Below are 19,720 nucleotides of genomic sequence, written 5' to 3'. Positions count from 1 at the left end.
AAGCCTTCTGTGTCCACATTTTTGGCACAACCGCGCTCTACCCCTCATTCAATTCAGATGCACAGAAGATGATCCGCTCCTTGGTACACTTGCACTGTAACTCCCCCCTTGTTAAGATCAGTGCCCACTGTCCCACTTAGACAGAGGATACTCTGCTGCCTATTTATTTCCCTGACATGAGCTAGTTTAGAGGGAATTGAGCAGATTGGGCTGCATCTGGGCTGATAAAAGGTAAAAGTCTCAAAGACAGTTACAGCCCAGATTGCTTCTAAACAGTCTTTCTCACAGCCAGAGAGTTTCTGTTCGGGCCTCAAAGGAGATGTAAGGATGATGCCACTGGCACCCACTTTCCCTCTACTGCTCTTTTGCAGCAGCGCTGCTCCCATGGAATCAGTAGATGTGGGAATCCTTACTGAAAAAGGCTTGCCTTGTCCTGGGAATTTGAGGGCAGGAGATTTTACAGCCGCTTCTTTCAGTTGAGTGAAAGCAGCATCATGTTCCTTGTTCCAGCTCCATTCCTGACTCCTTTCCCGTAATTCCCACCGTGGTCTGCCGATACCACGCAAGTTATATTAACACTGCCGGAGGAAATTAAATCCTCCTAAAATTGCCCTAAAGTTGGAACTGACAAGAAAGAGTCTTAATTTCATAAGGCTTTAACCTTTTTTCTAGCTACTATATTCCTGTTTCCCCAAATACCATTGCCATATCAGGAACCTGGGGTTGCACCAATTGAGCCTTCCTGAAATTCACCTCTTAATTTTACAATTCAGATACTTCTCTCTCACTCTCACTTCCTCTTCAGGAACTCTGGTCACTTGACTATCATTCCCCTATGATAATAAGTTGCTGTCTTGTAGCTCTTAAAATATGATGCTTCATAGATACATAAAGTCACATGCAAAGAAATATGTATGCAGCATACTTTTTGTAACACGTGCAGACCTTCTGTTATATGTTGGTGATCTGTTATCCTGATCACTATTCCTAGGGACCCTTCCTCAACAGGAGGAATGGGGTTTCCTTTTTGGGGAGATGGAGACAGCTTTCAGTTGGTTCCATTTGATTTTATTACTTCAGCTTGCTTACATTTTCCTGGTCTGTTCAATTTCAGCCATGGCAATTACTCTAACAAGTATTATATCTTTTCCTTTTTGTATACGGATATAAGATAACAACCAAAGCAAAACTGAGGCAGATACAGTTAACAATATCCAAAAGGTAAGAACGGGTTACTTTAGTCCTCAGTGCCGCCCCCGGGAGACAGAAATAACAGGGATTTGTTATAATAGTTACCTTAGTTACCCATAGTGGAACACCTCCTTCTGTAGCAGTTTCTGATGATATTAAGGGTCCATTAAGCTTCATTTGTGCTTCCCTGTTTCACCCAGTCCATTAGGTATTAGTCACAAAAAAACTGCTTGTCCATCTTTTCTCTTTGTCAGCATTTGCTATCATTGCTTCCATCTCTATAACAAACAGATGAACTTGCGTTTTAAACAGATAAACTTGCTTCAATGAAACGCTTACATTTGTGCACGTTCTTTTTCTCTTTTTTCTTTTCCTTAAAGGAAAGGTGTTATAACAGCACTCGGCATCATACGTTACAGGGTAAACAGTTTGGTAACAAAACATACAGCAACTAGGGCTAGGTTATTAGACAGGCAGGCACATCACCTAGTACACACCTATGCCATCTTCCATGAAACCTTAGTCTGGTTCAGTGTTATTGTACCACTCAATATCCTTTCTCAAACCCTTGTATACACATGCTTAACCAACAATTCTCTCAGTCTTTAACTACATGGAAGAATGACAGCACTTAATTTGCCTGCCTCTGTTTCAAACCTGTTACCTTTTTGATACATCTCCTAGATTATTCCTCCTATACGCGGATGCTTGCCTTAGAGGCAATGACCAAAGGTGAACAACTGGATCACTAGGTCTAGCTGCTTCTCCTCAAAACGTTCTCCTTCAGTGGACTACCCTGCCAAACAAACCCAAAAGACTGATGAGGCCACAAGGGTATAGATTTTTTGCACCACTTCTCCAGGGCTTTCAGGGTGACTGACATAACCCCTGCTCTTCACATTACTCAAAGCTACATTCATCTACTGCCTAGGACTAACCTGTTTCTATTTGAAGAGGGGATTGTTGTTTGTTTCAACTTTACGTATAGTCCATAATCTGCTATGCATCATCTCTAGCCCTTTCTGCTTTCACAACGCTTTTGGTAATTAAAGGTGGTAATTAATAGCACCCCTTATTGTCCCATGGATTGGAGTAACACATCTCTCCTTCTCTGAGGACATGCCTAAGACCCACACTTTTTTCTACAGTATGGTTGGGGGCTTCCCATAGCCCTTCAGCGTTCTCTTAGGCTTTTCCTGAGCCTTTTATTTTTTTAGGTTATTCCTTAGCCTGCAATTGTATGTTAGTGTTCTCCTTAAGCATTGCACGGAGCACAATTATCCTAGACCAGCCGCATTTAGAAAGTCCTCTTGCAGGCACAGAGGGTTCTGAGAGGTGGCTCAGAAAAAGAGAGAGAAAAATCGGTTTGTCATCTGTGCACCCACCCGCCAACATTCTTCACCAAGAAGTGCTGCAAATTCTCTTTTCTCCAAAGCAGGACTGAGTCAAGGGGGACACAGATCACACCCTCTAATTAGAACACCTCGCTGCTGTGGGGACAGGGTCTAGGAGTGGTTTTAGGACTGTATGGGGCTTGGAGGGGGAAAGTCTGGAGTCAGTGACAATGTTGTGGCAGGGTTTGGAGGCATTTTGGGGTCTGTAGGGGTGTTAGGACAGGATCTGTGGGTGGTTTCTTGGCTTTTGGGGGAGCTGGATGCAGGAAGGGTGGGAATCTGCAGGGCCTTCAGGGCAGGGGTGCCACCCCAGATGCGTACTGAGTGCACAGCAGTGCTGCATGTGGCTGTCAGCTTTGCAGGAGAAGCCACTGGAGGAGGAGGAGGAAGGATCTACGAGCTTGTACAGAATGCCAGAAGAGGCAGCAGGGAACTCACCAAGAGCCCAGAAGAGCTGTGAAGGACCCCACCTTCCAGACAAGAGGCATCAGGCTGCTGTGCCACTGCTGGAGACACCCACACCCCCGTGCAGCATACGCGTGCCTGGGGAGATGTAAGAGGCAAGGGAGGACCCATCGACACACACTGGACTGGGGAACCCCACAGCTGTGGGGCAGCTGTGCAGGAGGGCGCGGGGCTCAGCGAGGCTCAGCAGGGGTTACAGTCAGTTGGTGCCCGGGTTGGCTGGGGCCCACAGTCTGGGCCTGCGACTGGGGGAGGCCTCAGGGTGCCTGGGCGTATTTTTCCCCTGTCCACCTTCTCGTTTCCCTAGCTACAACTCTCAAGTAAACGTTCTCGGCGCTGCGCTAACTGCACCTGGCTCAAAGTGACCTTAAATCGGTTTGGTCCGGTAGCTTTAAGCTTCCTGGTGACTTACCAGCACCCTCGGGCAGGCCTGCCGCGACGGGAGCCGTCCGCCCAGCGCCGCTCCGGGGCCCGCCTGCCTCGCCGCTCCTCCCGGCCGCCTCCGCAGGGGCGAGCGCCCGCCCCGGCCTCGCCAGGGAGGAACTGGGGCCCTGAGGGCGACACACGGCAAACGGACGGTCAAACCCGCGCTCCCGGCAGACCTTGGGCCGCGCTGCCGGCGCCAGGCCCGAGCCCCTTCCCCAAACCTCGCCCCGCACCTCCGCCTCCACGCAGCGACGGCCCCCGCGGGCAGGAACCGCCCGACGCCCGCGGCCGCCCGAGGGGACGCGCTCACCTCACCGGGGCCCCCAGATCCCCGACTCCGGGCGGCCTCGGCCCTCACCTGCCGACGTCCCAGCGAAAACTCCGTCCCCGCGCGCCGCCATGCTGCTCCCCGCCGCCGCGCATGCGCCGCCCGCCGCGCATGCGCCGATCGCGAACGGGGCGCGGCAGCTCCGGGGGCCCGGCTCTCGAGCACCGCGCATGCGCCGGCTCCGCCCCGAGCGGGAGGGGAGGGGCGAGGAGGGGAGTGGGAGGGACGGAGGGAAGGGGAGGGGGCGAGGGGGGGAGCGGGAGGGGGGTCAGGCGGGGAACGGCGCCCCCGCGTGTTCCCGGCGCGGGGCTGCAGCCCGCCGCCCCCGCCGCGGCCCCGCGGGGCTCGCGCTCAGCGGCGGGCGCCCCGGGGCTGCTCGGTCCGTGCCCGAGAGCCCGGCGGGGATCAGCGAGCGGGCTCCGGTGCTGCACCGGTGCGAGGGCACCGCGGAGCAGCGCCGAGACGGCACTGCCCGTCCCCGCGACAACAGGAAGGAAGCACCAGTACGGAAAAGCACTCTGCGCTGCGGGTCTGTGAGCACGGGGAAGGGGCGAGGAGCGCGGCCCCTTCGCTTACCCGTTACCCAAACACGGCGGAGTAGGGGCGAACACGGCGACCGGCACTGCGCGGGTGCGCGCCGGCTGGCTGCAGTATTCTCCGTACGCCCGCGAGGGCAGCGGCGGCTGCAGAACTGGCGTGTCGACACCGGAGGGCAGCAGTGAGCACAGGGAAACCAGTGCGCAGGCGGGCGCCTTACCGGTGCAGTACTGGTTTGTCGACGCCTGAGGGCAGCAGGGAGCACGGCGGGATCACCGCGCATGCGCTCGCTCCCTGGGTGCAGTACTGCGCTGTCGACACCCGAGGGCAGCAGGGAGCACGGCGGGATCACCGCGCATGCGCTCGCTCCCTGGGTGCAGTACTGCACGGTCGACACCCGAGGGCAGCAGGGAGCAGGGCGGGATCACCGCGCATGCGCTCGCTCCCTCGCTGCAGTACTGCGCTGTCGACACCCGGGGGCAGCAGGGAGCACGGCGGGATCACCGCGCATGCGCTCGCTCCCTCGCTGCAGTACTGCGCTGTAGACACCCGAGGGCAGCAGGGAGCACGGCGGGATCACCGCGCATGCGCTCGCTCCCTCGGTGCAGTACTGCACTGTCGACACCCGAGGGCAGCAGGGAGCAGGGCGGGATCACCGCGCATGCGCTCGCTCCCTGGCTGCAGTACTGCGCTGTCGACACCCGGGGGCAGCAGGGAGCAGGGCGGGATCACCGCGCATGCGCTCGCTCCCTGGCTGCAGTACTGCGCTGTCGACACCCGAGGGCAGCAGGGAGCAGGGCGGGATCACCGCGCATGCGCTCGCTCCCTGGCTGCAGTACTGCGCTGTCGACACCCGAGGGCAGCAGGGAGCAGGGCGGGATCACCGCGCATGCGCTCGCTCCCTGGGTGCAGTACTGCGCTGTCGACACCCGAGGGCAGCAGGGAGCAGGGCGGGATCACCGCGCATGCGCTCGCTCCCTGGGTGCAGTACTGCGCTGTCGACACCCGGGGGCAGCAGGGAGCAGGGCGGGATCACCGCGCATGCGCTCGCTCCCTGGCTGCAGTACTGCGCTGTCGACACCCGAGGGCAGCAGGGAGCACGGCGGGATCACCGCGCATGCGCTCGCTCCCTGGCTGCAGTACTGCGTTGTCGACACCCGAGGGCAGCAGGGAGCAGGGCGGGATCACTGCGCATGCGCTCGCTCCCTCGCTGCAGTACTGCGCTGTCGACACCCGGGGGCAGCAGGGAGCACGGCGGGATCACCGCGCATGCGCTCGCTCCCTCGCTGCAGTACTGCGCTGTCGACACCCGGGGGCAGCAGGGAGCACGGCGGGATCACCGCGCATGCGCTCGCTCCTTGGCTGCAGTACTGCGTTGTCGACACCCGAGGGCAGCAGGGAGCAGGGCGGGATCACCGCGCATGCGCTCGCTCCCTCGCTGCAGTACTGCGCTGTCGACACGCGAGGGCAGCAGGGAGCAGGGCGGGATCACCGCGCATGCGCTCGCTCCCTGGCTGCAGTACTGCGCTGTCGACACCCGGGGGCAGCAGGGAGCACGGCGGGATCACCGCGCATGCGCTCGCTCCCTGGCTGCAGTACTGCGCTGTCGACACCCGGGGGCAGCAGGGAGCACGGCGGGATCACCGCGCAAGCGCTCGCTCCTTGGCTGCAGTACTGCGTTGTCGACACCCGAGGGCAGCAGGGAGCACGGCGGGATCACCGCGCAAGCGCTCGCTCCCTGGCTGCAGTACTGCACTGTCGACACCCGAGGGCAGCAGGGAGCAGAGCGGGATCACCGCGCATGCGCTCGCTTCCTGGCTGCAGTACTGCACTGTCGACACCCGAGGGCAGCAGGGAGCACGGCGGGATCACCGCGCATGCGCTCGCTCCCTGGCTGCAGTACTGCGCTGTCGACACGCGAGGGCTGCAGGGAGCACAGGGAAGCCCAGTTCGCCCTCGCTGGCTGCAGTACTGCGTTGTCATCGCCCGAGGACTTCATGGGGCGAGTCGGGGGCAGTGCTCCTGCGTCTTCCGCCTGGCTGCAGTTCTGATCTGTAATCAGGTTATGGCAGCCGTGAGCAGTGCGGCGGCGCTGCGCAGGGCTGAGCCGTCCTGCTGCAGCGGTGGAATTCCATCGCCCGAGGACAGCTCTGCGCAGATCCGCACCAGTCCGCAGTCGTTCCTCGGCTGGCTGCAGTACTGGGGTTTAACCACCCGAGGGCAGCACTGTGCCTGCGTTAATCACCGGGCTGCAGTACTGTTTGTCGTCACTTGGGGGCAGCAGGCAGCAGAGCGGTGCTGCTGCGCCCGCCTGAGCTGAGCGGCTGCAGTAGTGGGGTGTCACCGCCCGAGGGCAGCCGGGAGCAGCTCGGCCGCAATGCGCGTGCGCGGCCCCGCTGGCTGCAGCCGGGAGCAGCTCGGCCACAACGCGCGTGCGCGGCCCCCTTGGCTGCAGCCGGGAGCAGCTCGGCCACAACGCGCGTGCGCGGCCCCGCTGGCTGCAGCCGGGAGCAGCTCGGCCGCAATGCGCGTGCGCGGCCCCCTTGGCTGCAGCCGGGAGCAGCTCGGCCGCAATGCGCGTGCGCGGCCCCCTTGGCTGCAGCCGGGAGCAGCTCGGCCGCAATGCGCGTGCGCGGCCCCCTTGGCTGCAGCCGGGAGCAGCTCGGCCGCTGTGCGCGTGCGCGGCCCCCTTGGCTGCAGCCGGGAGCAGCTCGGCCGCTGTGCGCGTGCGCGGCCCCCTTGGCTGCAGCCGGGAGCAGCTCGGCCGCTGTGCGCGTGCGCGGCCCCCTTGGCTGCAGCCGGGAGCAGCTCGGCCGCTGTGCGCGTGCGCGGCCCCGGCCCCGCTGGGGCATCGCCCTCCGCCGACGGCAGCTCCCCGCGCCCCCCGCCCATCCGGTTGGGCCCCTCGACCCTTTCGTACCCTCCCGCTGGGCACCTCTGTCCTGCCGGAGGAGACGGTGGTGGGGACCTCCCGAGCACCCCGTGTCCCGGCGGCGGCGCAGCACTGAGGGGTGTCGGCAGTGCCCGGGGCCCAGCGCCCCGGCGGGCAGGCGGAGCAGGCCTCGGGCGGCGGGGCGCGCCAGGTGCCCGCAGTCGGGTCCCGGGAAGGGCCCCAGCCCGGCGGGCCTCGTCCTCGTCGGTTTAGGGCAAGCGCGCTTACAGCCGCTTCCGTCCGGTTAGGGAAAAGAGCCTCGTGCCAGCTCTGCTCCTGCCTCCTATCCAGAACCTCCCACTGCGGTGCTCTGCTGCTACCGCAAAAGTGATGGATACGCCGCTCTAAGAAATGCGACCCTCTTACTCAGGATTGATGGGAAGGACCCTTTATTTCACCCAAAGATTTAACCTTTCTTCTTCTGTCAGCATGCTGTTTCCCCAGTTACAGTACCCGTACAATGATCCTGGGGTCGCACTACTTGTGCACTGTACACAAACTGACCTTCAATCCTGTCCCGTCCAGTCCGTTTTAAGGCTCCGATACTCTCGCACCTCTTTTTCCGTAGTTCTGCCCACCACAGCATTAAGGTAACACCTTTTCTATATTCTCTGCAGGCAACTTGGCTAACACTTCTCTGACAACAACCACGTGTTATTGCAGGGGCATTGTGAAACCCCAGCTACCCCTGAGGAAAGGTACATTGTCTGTCTCTACATGTGAAAGCCAATCCGTAAATTGATTGTTCTTTAGTACGGGGAATGGCAAAGAAGTAGCTCTGTAACTGACAGCCGCTTGTTATCATCTTGTCGCTTACTGACACCCTTGGGCACACGAGGTACATCGCAGCTCTCCTCCCTGGGACACCGCACAAAACTCCTGCTCGCGGGACAGCCTGCCCCCCCACGCCTCCAGGTCATCTGCCTCTACATGAGCGAAGGCACGCGTACAAGCCTGCTTTGGAGAGAAACCTCAGCCCTAAAGCCAAGGTTTAAAAAAACAAAAAAAACAAAAAAAACAAAAAAACCAACCAGGGAAAGTCAAATATGCATTCCAGGCAGATCCTACTCTGCGCACTCATGGTGCAGAGTGCTGCAAGGCCCCTGAACCTCCCCAGCCTTTTTCCCCCAAACCCATGCCTTGAGGTGGGCAGGAGAAATCCAGGCACCTGCAGCCACCCCTGGGACACCCTCACTTCTCTGGTACTGCTGAGCCCTCAGCACAAGGTGGTCCTGGCTGTTGTAGAAACAGTTCAACTGGCCCTTACCTGCTAGGGGCGACGAGTGTTTCAGCCTACCCAGAGAAATGCATCACAAGGTAAAGCCTCCAGAATAGTTAGAGAGCACACAACCTCCCATTGGGAATCTTTCTCTCCGCTCTCGAGGGAAGCTCAATAACTAGTCCACTTCTTCCTGCCTTGGCACGTCTAGAACACTGGGTTATTGACTGCTCTCAGCTGCCTCCTGTGACACTACAGTAGTGTTAGAAGCACATCCACCAAGTTGTTCAGTATTGGCTCAGAAAGGCGTTGTTTTTGTTTGTTTAATAAAGTAAAGGAAAAGGCAAGATTACTTGTGGGAAGAACATTGTATATGAATGTAAGCACCATGTGAAGGAGGTTGTACACAATGGCAACACAATCTTTGCTTTACACTCAGTTATGACAGTAAGGCAGTAAGTTAAATGGATACTAGTTTCAAACTTTTGAAGTAACGAACTTATAGAAACAACACAAAAAGATCCAAGCTGTCATGAGGATTTCCCCAGAGTTAGCCCAGAAATATTACAAACCACAATAAGGTATTTGCTTCCCAGCTAAAGGGTTGCAGCTGCATAAAGAGATACCAAGTTTGCCTTTAATCACTGCTTTATTCAACAGGGGGCGGGGGGGGGGGGGGGGGGAAAGGCAGGCAGCAGAAAGAGCCAAAAGAAGGCATCTAGGAGACACAAAAACCCATGTTGGGGGGTGGGGACACACAGAGCCAGAAGCATATAAGTGGCACAAAAAAAGCTTTACAGAGAGATTTGGGGGGAGGGGATGGGAGCAAAAAGCCCAAAAGATGGATGCAGGGTACACGAAAAGCTTAACGGAGCGAACTGGTGGTTCACAACTGCAAAAGGAAGGATCTAGGAGTAGCAAAAAACAGGAAAGGAAGGGATTTATTTGGTGGGCTAGGCATGGGAGAAGAAACAATTCAGGGATCTGTGGGGACAAGACGGTGAAAGCAAGGACCTCGGGGGCAAAAAGAACCTCAACGGGGCAATCTAAAAGTCACAAAAAGCCAAACTGAGGCATCCACAGAGCACAAATACTTGAAAGGAGGGATCAGGGGAGAACGAAATGCCACAAAAATCCAAAGAGAGTTACCTCTCTCAACGCTCACCATAACAGCACTCCAGCCTCTCCCTGTGCTGAAGATGGGCTGCGCCAGGACTCATGGTGCCCCCACAATGCCATCCAGGACCCGTTTACCCACAGCTGGCTCCTTCTCCTTCTGTCCACACCGAACTCTGACCTGCTTTGGGACAAGAAAGAGCAAAATAAGCACCAAAATACTGCAAAAGGGGTAAATTTGGGGGTAACGTAGAGGGGAGAAGAGCACGGGGTACCCTAGGAACCCGTCCACAATGCATAAATATTGCTAATAATATTAACATTTATATTCCTTTTTTTCTTCCCAGGTATTTCTAGCAAGCATATTATAGGTGAGATTTAAAAGGAAGAAATTCCATCACATTTGCAACCCCTAAACAAGCAATGACCTTATTTAGGACTTTGAACCTCTGCCTTTTGACTAATTGCTTCGTGTAACAAAAAGAGAGCTCCTTGACATTCTGCACAGTTTTTAAGCTTAAACACAAGGTATGTTTGCACAGAGTATGCCTACCACACTAAAGCATGAAAATATCAGCACTCTGGCCATCTTTTGAGGTACTGCAGTCAACAAGCTAAGAAGGCTTGTTCAGTTTCTAAAACATCTGGACTTTTTGAGCAGTGATCACAGCTTAAAGGCTGTTACTGTCAGAAAAACTTAGTGGCTTGATAACTGCAGGTATTAGTGAAAGCACACAGCCTTTGAAAAAGGGCAGTTATTGTCCTTTAAGTTTCCAGTGAATCCCCAGAATTATCATTACTTTTGATTAGCAGCCACCTTCTTCGAACCAAGCTGCAAGATCTTTAAGATGACCAAATAACTTCCCGGGGCCTAAGGGGACACAATTGTCTGGTACAACTTGTTCTAAACCCCACAGCAAATGGCAAAGAGATCAGACCACTGGATCTCCTTCACTGCAGGTTTTTCTGGTGTACCATGGTCCACTCAGTAAGCAAAGTAGTACAATCAATGTTCTAATCTGCTCTAAATGCTTTTCTAGGAGAGGATAACACCAAAATGAGCATTGAGTCTTCGCTACACTTGCTACTTTGGTGCCACGGGCTTATTTTTAAATATCACTAACATACACTTTTCACAATAATGTTCAAGGAAGGAACGTGCGCTTGATCTCAACTATGACTTTTTGTAAAAAGCTATGACCATGGTGCTAGTTAACAAACCTGGCCAAACCATTACTCGCTCATCTCCAGGATATTTGTATGAGAGATTCTAGGCAGAAATTGACAAGAATTTTTATTTAAAAACAAAAAAAGCACAACTCTGACAACCTAAATGACACAATTTGTATATATCCTAGCTTCTGTCAAGAGCTCTAACTCTCCCACGTTCCTCCCCTCCAAGAAAACCCTTGCCCTGACATTGGTTTCACCTTTAGACACCATATGTGTGACAAAGCGGACTTCTACTTGTTATACAACTTAATGCACAATTTTGGCTAGGAGTGGTGACAACAGATGGAAAAAGAAAAAAATTATGTTACAAATAAAAGAATATCTTACTTGTTTACCAAACAATGACTGCAGTTACATATATTTTTCTACAAGAAAATCACACCATGGGAAAGTTTACAAAACTGACAAAGGCTAACAAAAATCACATCTGTGAAACCGTTTCTACCGACATCTTCCTCAAGAGGAACAAAATATAGAATACATGGACATGAGAAACGGTTGCAATGCCTTAAACGAAACATGTTGATCAAAGAGGATAGGTTACTACTACAATAACAAAAAGGACGTAAGAAGCTGTAATACAAGTCTGAGATTGCAAATCTTAGGTGGACTTCAAACATACACAACCTTCTGGTAGTCGGGCATAGTAGTAATAAGTAGTTTCATCACTGTTAAAGTTTGGGGTTTTTTTGTTCTCAGTTTTTTGTTTGTTTGTTTTAAGTGCCCCCAAAACATAGTAACCTAATGGTCTTTGAAAAGTCTTTCCCTTTTGTGTCACAGGGTAACCTTCCTAAGGATGACAACAACTCAAAGAGAAGCTTCTAAACCTAATGATTGCTGCTTGCAGTAATGTTCTTTCACGTGAGAGCCTAACTACAGAAGGAATCTTGGAGGAGTAAATTCTGAAGAGCAGAGTATTATGATTGCACCAGAATAGAAAGTGTTGAAGACTACAGTAGAGATGAATACTGGACACTAATTATACCCACCTACTAATCAGAACTTAAACAGTCTGTTTACTGTTTGCTAAGGTTAACCCTAAAGTACATTAATTTTATTGATGTATTACACCCAGCATTTCTTTCAAAAGTTAAAAAGATCACAATCTACACATACACGTAACAGTTCCTCATTTAAATTAAAACATGAAATTGTCGGTCTGTTTTAGAGCATAAACGTAATCGATGGCAAATACATGCAGATGGAGAACTGCCCAACTGCCGATTAAGAATAATTAGCTAATAAATTGTGAAATAAATAAAGGAAAAAGACTACCAATTAGACCCTTTATATCAACAAAAACAGAGGGAGAAGTTCCAGTTGAGATTACAAAGCTAGTATTAATAACAGTCATTTGTTATTTTTGTCTCCCATGGGCAGAATAGAAGACTAAGTAATCCAATCCAACCCTGTGGATATCACTAGCCATACACTGCTTAGTTTTGCTTTCATTGCTTTTTGTTTCATTTTGTTATCATATATATATATATATATATATATATATATCTCAAAAGGAGAAGATGTAATACTTTCTTCTAAGATTAACTCCTGAGGCTGGAGAAGAGCAAAAATGTAGACAAACCAAGAGATCAGAGGCAAGCAATTGATCCAATTTACAGATGCCTTCACCTCCAAACAAGAGAAACCCTGTTTCTCTCGCTAATGATATATGTCCCTCCTATTATTACTGGCTAGGGTAATTAACAGATCACCAGCATACAAAGCAGCATCTCCACATGTAACATGAAAACATACACATATAGAGAAAGCTATCATTTCACATACTTACAAAACATACTTACATCTCTGAGAACTATGAGAAGCCCAGGTAAATCATTTAAGTCTAGAAAAGCCTCCCACAGCACACCGTACTTGAACGGACTGCGTATAGCTTTTCAGTATTGGAATTTCAATACAGCCTTGCCCTGGGAAGAGCAGAAAATTACACACAGCAGAAGACAGAGGTTCCTCAATTACGGGCATCGCAAAACACCACACGTGCACAATGTGTACTCCCATACTAATTTGATGACAAAAGGATTTCTGTTACTGAGATGACTAGTGAACTGTAAAATTACACAGCTCCAATATTCCTGTTTTGGAAAAAAAGCTGCAGACACTGATCACTGCAAATAAGCTGTTTAATCTGAGAACCATCTTCTTAAGTCTAGAAAAAGTATGCAGTATCTTTGCAAAAAGGAACCTCTTTGAGGTTGAAAAATCCCACTCAACAAAAAGGAACTTGCTTTTCTGCACACCCCCTCGGACCTGGACTTAGGTGCGTAACAGCACATATCAAAACCTGCATTTAGCACTTTGCAATGGAAACAACCATCTTTCAGTTTTACAACACCAGATTTGTTGCTATTTTGTCCAATTATCGTGCTACAAGTACGAGTGTGGTATTACTGTGTTACGCAACCACACCTCTCTGCTATAGCACAGCTATTTCTGTAACTGGCTATCGGAATATGCAGTAACTCCTGAGAGGAAAGTCCAAAGTGTAACAATCACATCTCTAAAATATGAGTTGTGAAAGACTTTTGCCCTGAGAATACGAACACTACTGGAACCTGCTGACTTCAGGGAGAGAGGAACCAGAACAGCAGAAGAAAAAAAAGGAGTTCCAAGAAAAGGAATGAATCGGAAGCTATGCGAACAATCACGTCTGCTAATATCAATTGCAAGTATGCCTCATCAAAAAGGTGGGGAAGGGCTCAATAGCACAGCATAGCCCCTGCAGGTAGTGCTCGGCAAGAACCCAACAAGAGCACAAGCACTTCCTGGGCGTACAACGTGGAAATGTTTTCAGTGGTATCATACATCTGGCAAGCAGCAGAGCAAAATACATATTATTATACATGAGGATAAGCTTCCAGGCTTCAAAGACTAAATTGTGATTTCATCAAGTATGATCATGAACTTGTTCCATTGATTTCCGACCGGTCTGTAACTGTTTGTGAGATACAGCTGTGTTTGTAGGCATACCACAAAAGTTATCTAATTTACCCAATAATCAGTGTATGAAACATACCTCTTCTTCAAGAAACAACTGGAAAAATGCTTGATGATCAGGGGAACCAATGAGGACAGTATAGCAGGCAAAATAGCTCACTGAATTGTGCACTGGTGGCATAGTTCAGGGATGGCAGCCAAAAGGGAACTATGTTTTCAATCTTATTACACCCGATTGTGAAGGTAATTATGTGTGTTATTGAATTATTAATCATTATATTTTAGCCACGTTGTAAGGTAAGACACCTATACACCACGACACACAGACTGATAGGGAAAAACAGACCAGAAAATTGTACAGAATTCAGGTATCGCTGGATATGAAGAACATTCATAAGTCTAACTCAAGCGTCAGGATGCAGTGGGGGGTTAAACGTCACCCCCAAAAAAGCCACACATACAAGAATGAATGAGTTCCTTAAGTACAACTGAAACATAGTTACTGTAAGAAAAGGCTGAGGGGAAAAGGTACTGACTGTGCTCAGAGAGAGAACTGTAAGGCTCATATGCCAAAGCTTCTCAAGGGCTGGCCAACAGATAAGCCAAAGAGCGGTTTGTTCCCCAAAAGAGCCCTAATGGATAGGCTGACAGGCTGGCTGCTCCCCTGACTCCACTCAGCAAGATGCACAGAGGGAACAAAAAAAAAAAAAAAAAAAAGGGATAAAACACCTACACACCCTACTATAACTCAGACCATACCTAAAAGGGGTGGTCGGTGGCTTGCATAAACGTAGGCCTCAGAACTGTATAAAGCCAAGATGAAATCAGAACCAGGCTTCCCAAACTTGTTTTGTTCAGAAGCTAGAAACTTTATGAATGCCTAGAAGTAACTGAGGCTCTGGTCTGGAATCTCTCCAGCATTGCTCCAACTCAGTAGTTATGAATTAATGATGCGTGTCAATGATAGAGATGCATCTCATTCACATATGCACAGATCAAACACGCTAACAGATTCAACAGGATAGTGTTCTGAAACTCTTGGGTTCTCTTACCCTCTTCCCCCAGAGAACCAGACAGAGGAATGGGGACTGGAAGAGAGGGAAAGGGAGCCAGTCAGAAAGGTGGAGAGAGAAAAAGAGGGAGAGGAAGTCAGACAGAGAGATGAGATAGAACAGGGGAAAAGAGGCATAGGGAGGCAAATAGATGGATGGGGAGCTGAACAGAGGGACAGAAAGAGAAAGAGAAGGCTGGAGAGGGGGACAGAAGGCTGGAAAGGTACAAGATAGACAAGAGCGGCAGAGGGATGGGGAGCTGGACAGAGGAACAGCGGGCAGGTAGTGGGACAGAGAGGGGGAAAAGGATGATGGAGAGCTGGATAGAGCGATAGGGAGCCAGTCGGAGGGAGGAAGATATTGACAGAGGGATGCAAAGAGTACCAGAGGGATGGGGAACTGGGCAGGGCACTGAGTAGCTAAACAAAGGGACAGGGTATCAGACAGAGCTACGGGGAAAGAAAGAAAAAGATGGAGCGCTGGAGAGAGGGACAGCGAGTGGAACCAGATGGATCCAGACAGCCCGGAACAGCCCTCAACACGCTCCAGTTCCACTCACCTACTGAGCTGCAGAGCTCTCTGCGCACTGCTGTGCGGAGGACCCGCAGCCACACCGAAAGGCACGTGGAGGCCACTTGTGGGCCTGCTTGCCCGTATCCCTACACCTCCAGAGTGTCTGTGTCTGTGAGAGTGAGGGTGCACCCACGGGTCCACAGTTCCTGGAGAGGAACCTTGTGTTCAGTCACGGTATTTTACTATTCCTCATGCATTAGCCCCTTTCAGACCTTCATATGCACGTGCTTAACCCCAAATTCTCTCAGCCCTTAACAACTTCAGTACTCATAGCACCTCGTTTTTCCACACTCTCGAATCTTCCTTGCTCTTCCCTGTCTTGTTTGAAAACTCTCCCAGACCTCTCCCGTACTTACATGCTTCCTTAAGACAGTATCACCGAAATCAACAAAATGGGTTGAGCTGCTCCTCTTCAAGTTGCCGGCCCTCGGAACATTATCCTGCAAATAAATCAAACCACAAAAGTCACTGGGAGATTTTCGTTTTAGAGCTTTTTTTCTCCAAAGCTTTAATTACGGCTCCCTAACCTGGGCAAATGCAGAACTCCCCTTAATCACTGTAACACTTCTTATTCTGGGGTCCCAAGTTACTGTTATTACATTAAGCAGCAAAGCAAGGCAAAGACAGGCGGGGTCACAGCTTACCCATCTAGCCACAAAAACTCTTATTTTAGGCCTCACTGGTTACTACAGGTAAACAGACCAAAAATAAAGCTCCAAACAGGCAGGTGAGGCTTCACACAGACCTTGTGGCCCTGCTAGCAACAGCAACACCATATTCCCTCTCTCCTTGGCTGGTCCACGAATTGTGGCTTATTACTCACAAGTCCAGTGAGGATGCAGCCAACCTTCCTACAGCCGAAGTTCTTCGGCAAGACCACGCAGAGAACCTTTCCACTGGCATTTGGATTCTCCTGGCCGCTCTTGACTCGCTGTAACTTACAAAGGTCTGAGAGCGGTAGCCTGTAGTTCTTCATGGCAGCATGTAGTCGATCCCCGATGTTCTGAATACCTAAGATTAACACAATTTATAAACACAAAAATACCGCCGCTATAGGGTGTACAGTCAAGCTACAATTTCCGCCACCAAAGAAAACCCCTCCGTGTCTGCCAGAATGAGCCATATGCATCAGCGCCTACAGCTCAAGGCTAGCAACCCCTCCCAGGTGACGTTCTTCTGGCAGGCTGCGTGTCTGAACAACTCTGTCTCGCCTAAGAGTCTCCGCTGGGACATTATAACTTTGTCAGCCAGCACTTGTTGATGGAGGCACGGTAAAATCCATCACCCTCCGAAAGTATAAAGCAAAGCAAAGCAAAAAAAAAAAAAAAAAAAAACCAGAGCTCTGCAGAAAATCATAAGACAAACCCGTTTATATGCACAAAAGCAGATCTAATATACACACAAGCAAGGTAAATGATAAGATGCAAGCCACAAATACCGCTTCCCCCAACCACCCTTTTGGAATCTATGATGGCATTTGGGTTGCTGTGAAAGGGAAGTTAGACTAAGTAGCCGCTAGAGCTTAATCTTTCAGAAGCCTTCTGTGTCCACGTTTTTGGCACAACCGCGCTCTACCCCTCATTCAATTCAGATGCACAGAAGACGATCCGCTTCTTGGTACACTTGCACTGTAACTCCCCCCTTGTTAAGATCAGTGCCCACTGTGCCACTTGGACAGAGCATACTCTGCTGCCTATTCATTTCCCTGACGTTAGCTAGTTTAGAGGGAATTGAGCAGACTGGACTGTATCTATGCCATCAAAGGTAAAAGTCTCAAAGACAGTTACAGCCCGGATTGCTGCTAAACAGTCTTTCTCACAGCCAAAGAATTTTTGCTCTGGCCCCAGAGGGGATGTAGGGATGCTGCTACTGGCACCCACTTTCTTTCCCTTACCACTGTTTTCTAATGGTGCTCCTCCCATGGAATCAGTAGATGTGGGAATCCTTGCTGAAAAAGGCTTGCCTTGTCCTGGGAATTTGAGGACATGGAGATTTCACAGCTGCTTCTTTCAGTTTAGTGAAAGCAGCATCCCGTTCCTTGTTCCAGCTCCATTCCTGACTCCTTTCCCGTAATTCCCACCGTGGTCTGCTGATACCGGTAAAGCTACATTAACACTGCTACAAGAATTTAAATCCTGCAATTGCCCTAAGTTGGAACTGATGAGAAGGAACCTTAATTCCACAAAGCTTTAACACTTCCTCTACCTACCTGTCTTCCTGTTTTCCCAAACACAATTCCCATGTCATTAACCTGGGGTTGCACCAATTGAGCCTTCCTGAAATTCACCTCTTAATTTTATAATTCAGACACTCCTGTTTCTCACTTCCTGTTCGGGAACTCTGGTCACTTGACTATCCTTCCCTTAAGATAATAATTTGCTGTCTTGTAGCTCATAAAATATGAGCTTTCAGAGATACATAAAGTCACACACAGAAAAATATATGTATGCAGCATACTTTTCGTAACACATACAGATGCATACATAAAATCTTCTGTTATATGTTGGTGATCTGATATCCTGATGACTATGCCTAGGGATCTTTCCTCAACAGGAGGAATGGGATTTCTCTTCTTGGGAGATGGAGACAGCTTTCAGTTGGTTCCACTTGATTTTATTACATCAGCTTGCTTACGTTTTCCTGGTCTGTTCAATTTCAGCCATAGCAATTAATCTAACAAGTATTATATCTTTCCCTTTTCACATACGTATGTAAGATAACAACACCAAACAGAAACAACCAGAACAAAACTAAGGCAGATACAGTTAACGATATCCAAAGGGTAAGAATGGGTTACTTGGTCCTCAGTGCTGCCCCTGGGAGACAGAAATAACAGCGATTTGTTATCAATAGTTACCTTAGTTATCCAAGGTGGAACATGCATGTTCTTTTTCTCTTTACCATGTTCTTTTTCTTTTTTTTCTTTTCCTTAAAGGAAAGGTGTTATAACAGCACTTGACATCATACATTACAGGGTAAACAATTTGGAAACAAAACATACAGCAACTAGGGCCAGGTTATTAGACAGGCAGGCACATCACTAGTACACACCTATGCCATCTTCCATGAAACCTTAGTCTGGTTCAGTATTATTGTACCGTTCAATATCCTTTCTCAAACCTTCGTATACACGTGTTTAACCAACAATTCTCTCACTCTTTAACTACATGGAAGAATGACAGCACTTAATTTACCTGCCTCTGTTTCAAACCTGTTACCTTTTTGATACATCTCCTAGATTGTTCCTCCTGTACTTGGATGCTTACCTCAGAGGCGATGACCAAAATGAACAACTGCATCATGACGTCTAGCTGCTTCTCTTCAAGATGTCCCCCTTCAGCGGACCACCCTGCCAAACAAACCAAAAAGACTGATGAGGCCATGAGGGTACCAGATTTTTGGACCACTTCTCCAAGGTTTTCAGGGTGACTGACATAACCACTTCTCTTCACGTTACTCAAAGCTACATTTATCTATTACTTAGGACTAACATGTTTCTATTTTAAGAGAAGATCGTTGTTTAAACTTTACATATAGTCCATAGTCTGCTATGCATCATCTCTAGCCTCTTCTGCTTTCACAACACTTTTGGTATTTAAACGTGGTAATTTATAGTACCCATTGTCCTATGGGCTGGAGTAAGACATCTCTCCTTTTCTAAGCATGTGCCTAGAACCCATGCTTTTTCCTGCAGTACGGCTGGGGCTTCTCCAAGCCTCAGTGGTCTTCTTCTGAGTCTTTTATTTTTTTAGGTTATCCCTTGGCCTGCAATTTTATCTTAATATTCTCTTAAAGCATTCGGCACAGCACTATTATCCCAGACTAGTCACGTTTAGAGAGTCCTCTTGCACGCGCAGAGGGTTCTGACAGGTGGCTTAGAAGGAAAGAGAGAAAAATCTGTTTGCCATCTGTGCATCCACCCATCAACATTGCTCACCACGAAGCGCTGTAAATTCTCTTTTCTCTAAAGCGAGCAGAGAAGGAAGAGGCATCAGGCTGCTATGCCACTGCCGGAGACATCCAGACTCCTGTGCAGCATGTGCGTGCCTAGGGAGTGGATGTCAGACGCAACAGAGGACCCCTCAACACATACCGGACTGTGAAATCCCATGGCTTTGTGGCAGCTGTACAGGAGGGCGCAGGGCTCAGCAAGGCTCAGTGGGGGTTTCCATCAGTTGGTGCCCAGGTTGGCTGAGGCCCACAGTCCGTGCCTTGGGGAGGCATCAGGGTGCCTGGGAGTATTTTTTTTCTATCCAGCTTCTTATTTCCCTAGCTACAACTCTCAAGTAAATGTCAGCT

General features: G+C 50.2%; 1 protein-coding gene across 23 annotated transcripts in view; it reads right to left on the bottom strand.

Moving 5' to 3' along the window:
* LOC104142281 (uncharacterized) overlaps positions 1-19,720 on the bottom strand; it is a 157,680-nt gene that overhangs the window by 3,502 nt on the left and 134,458 nt on the right. For 22 of the 23 annotated variants that reach the window (XR_011136183.1, XR_011136185.1, XR_011136175.1 and 19 more), the window contains one exon: positions 18,684-18,770. Coding sequence is in view for 1 of the 23 variants with exons in the window: in XM_068918359.1 (XP_068774460.1) it covers positions 18,729-18,770 (42 nt within the window). In the remaining 22 variants the exon portion in view is untranslated. Of the gene's footprint in view, positions 1-1,296; positions 18,771-19,720 lie in introns of those variants that run through there. The other variant, XR_011136210.1, reaches the window with a different exon arrangement.

The sequence above is a fragment of the Struthio camelus genome, chromosome 24 (genome assembly GCF_040807025.1).
Source record: "Struthio camelus isolate bStrCam1 chromosome 24, bStrCam1.hap1, whole genome shotgun sequence".
Lineage (NCBI taxonomy): Eukaryota > Metazoa > Chordata > Aves > Struthioniformes > Struthionidae > Struthio > Struthio camelus.
This window is presented reverse-complemented; position numbering and strand designations above follow the sequence as displayed.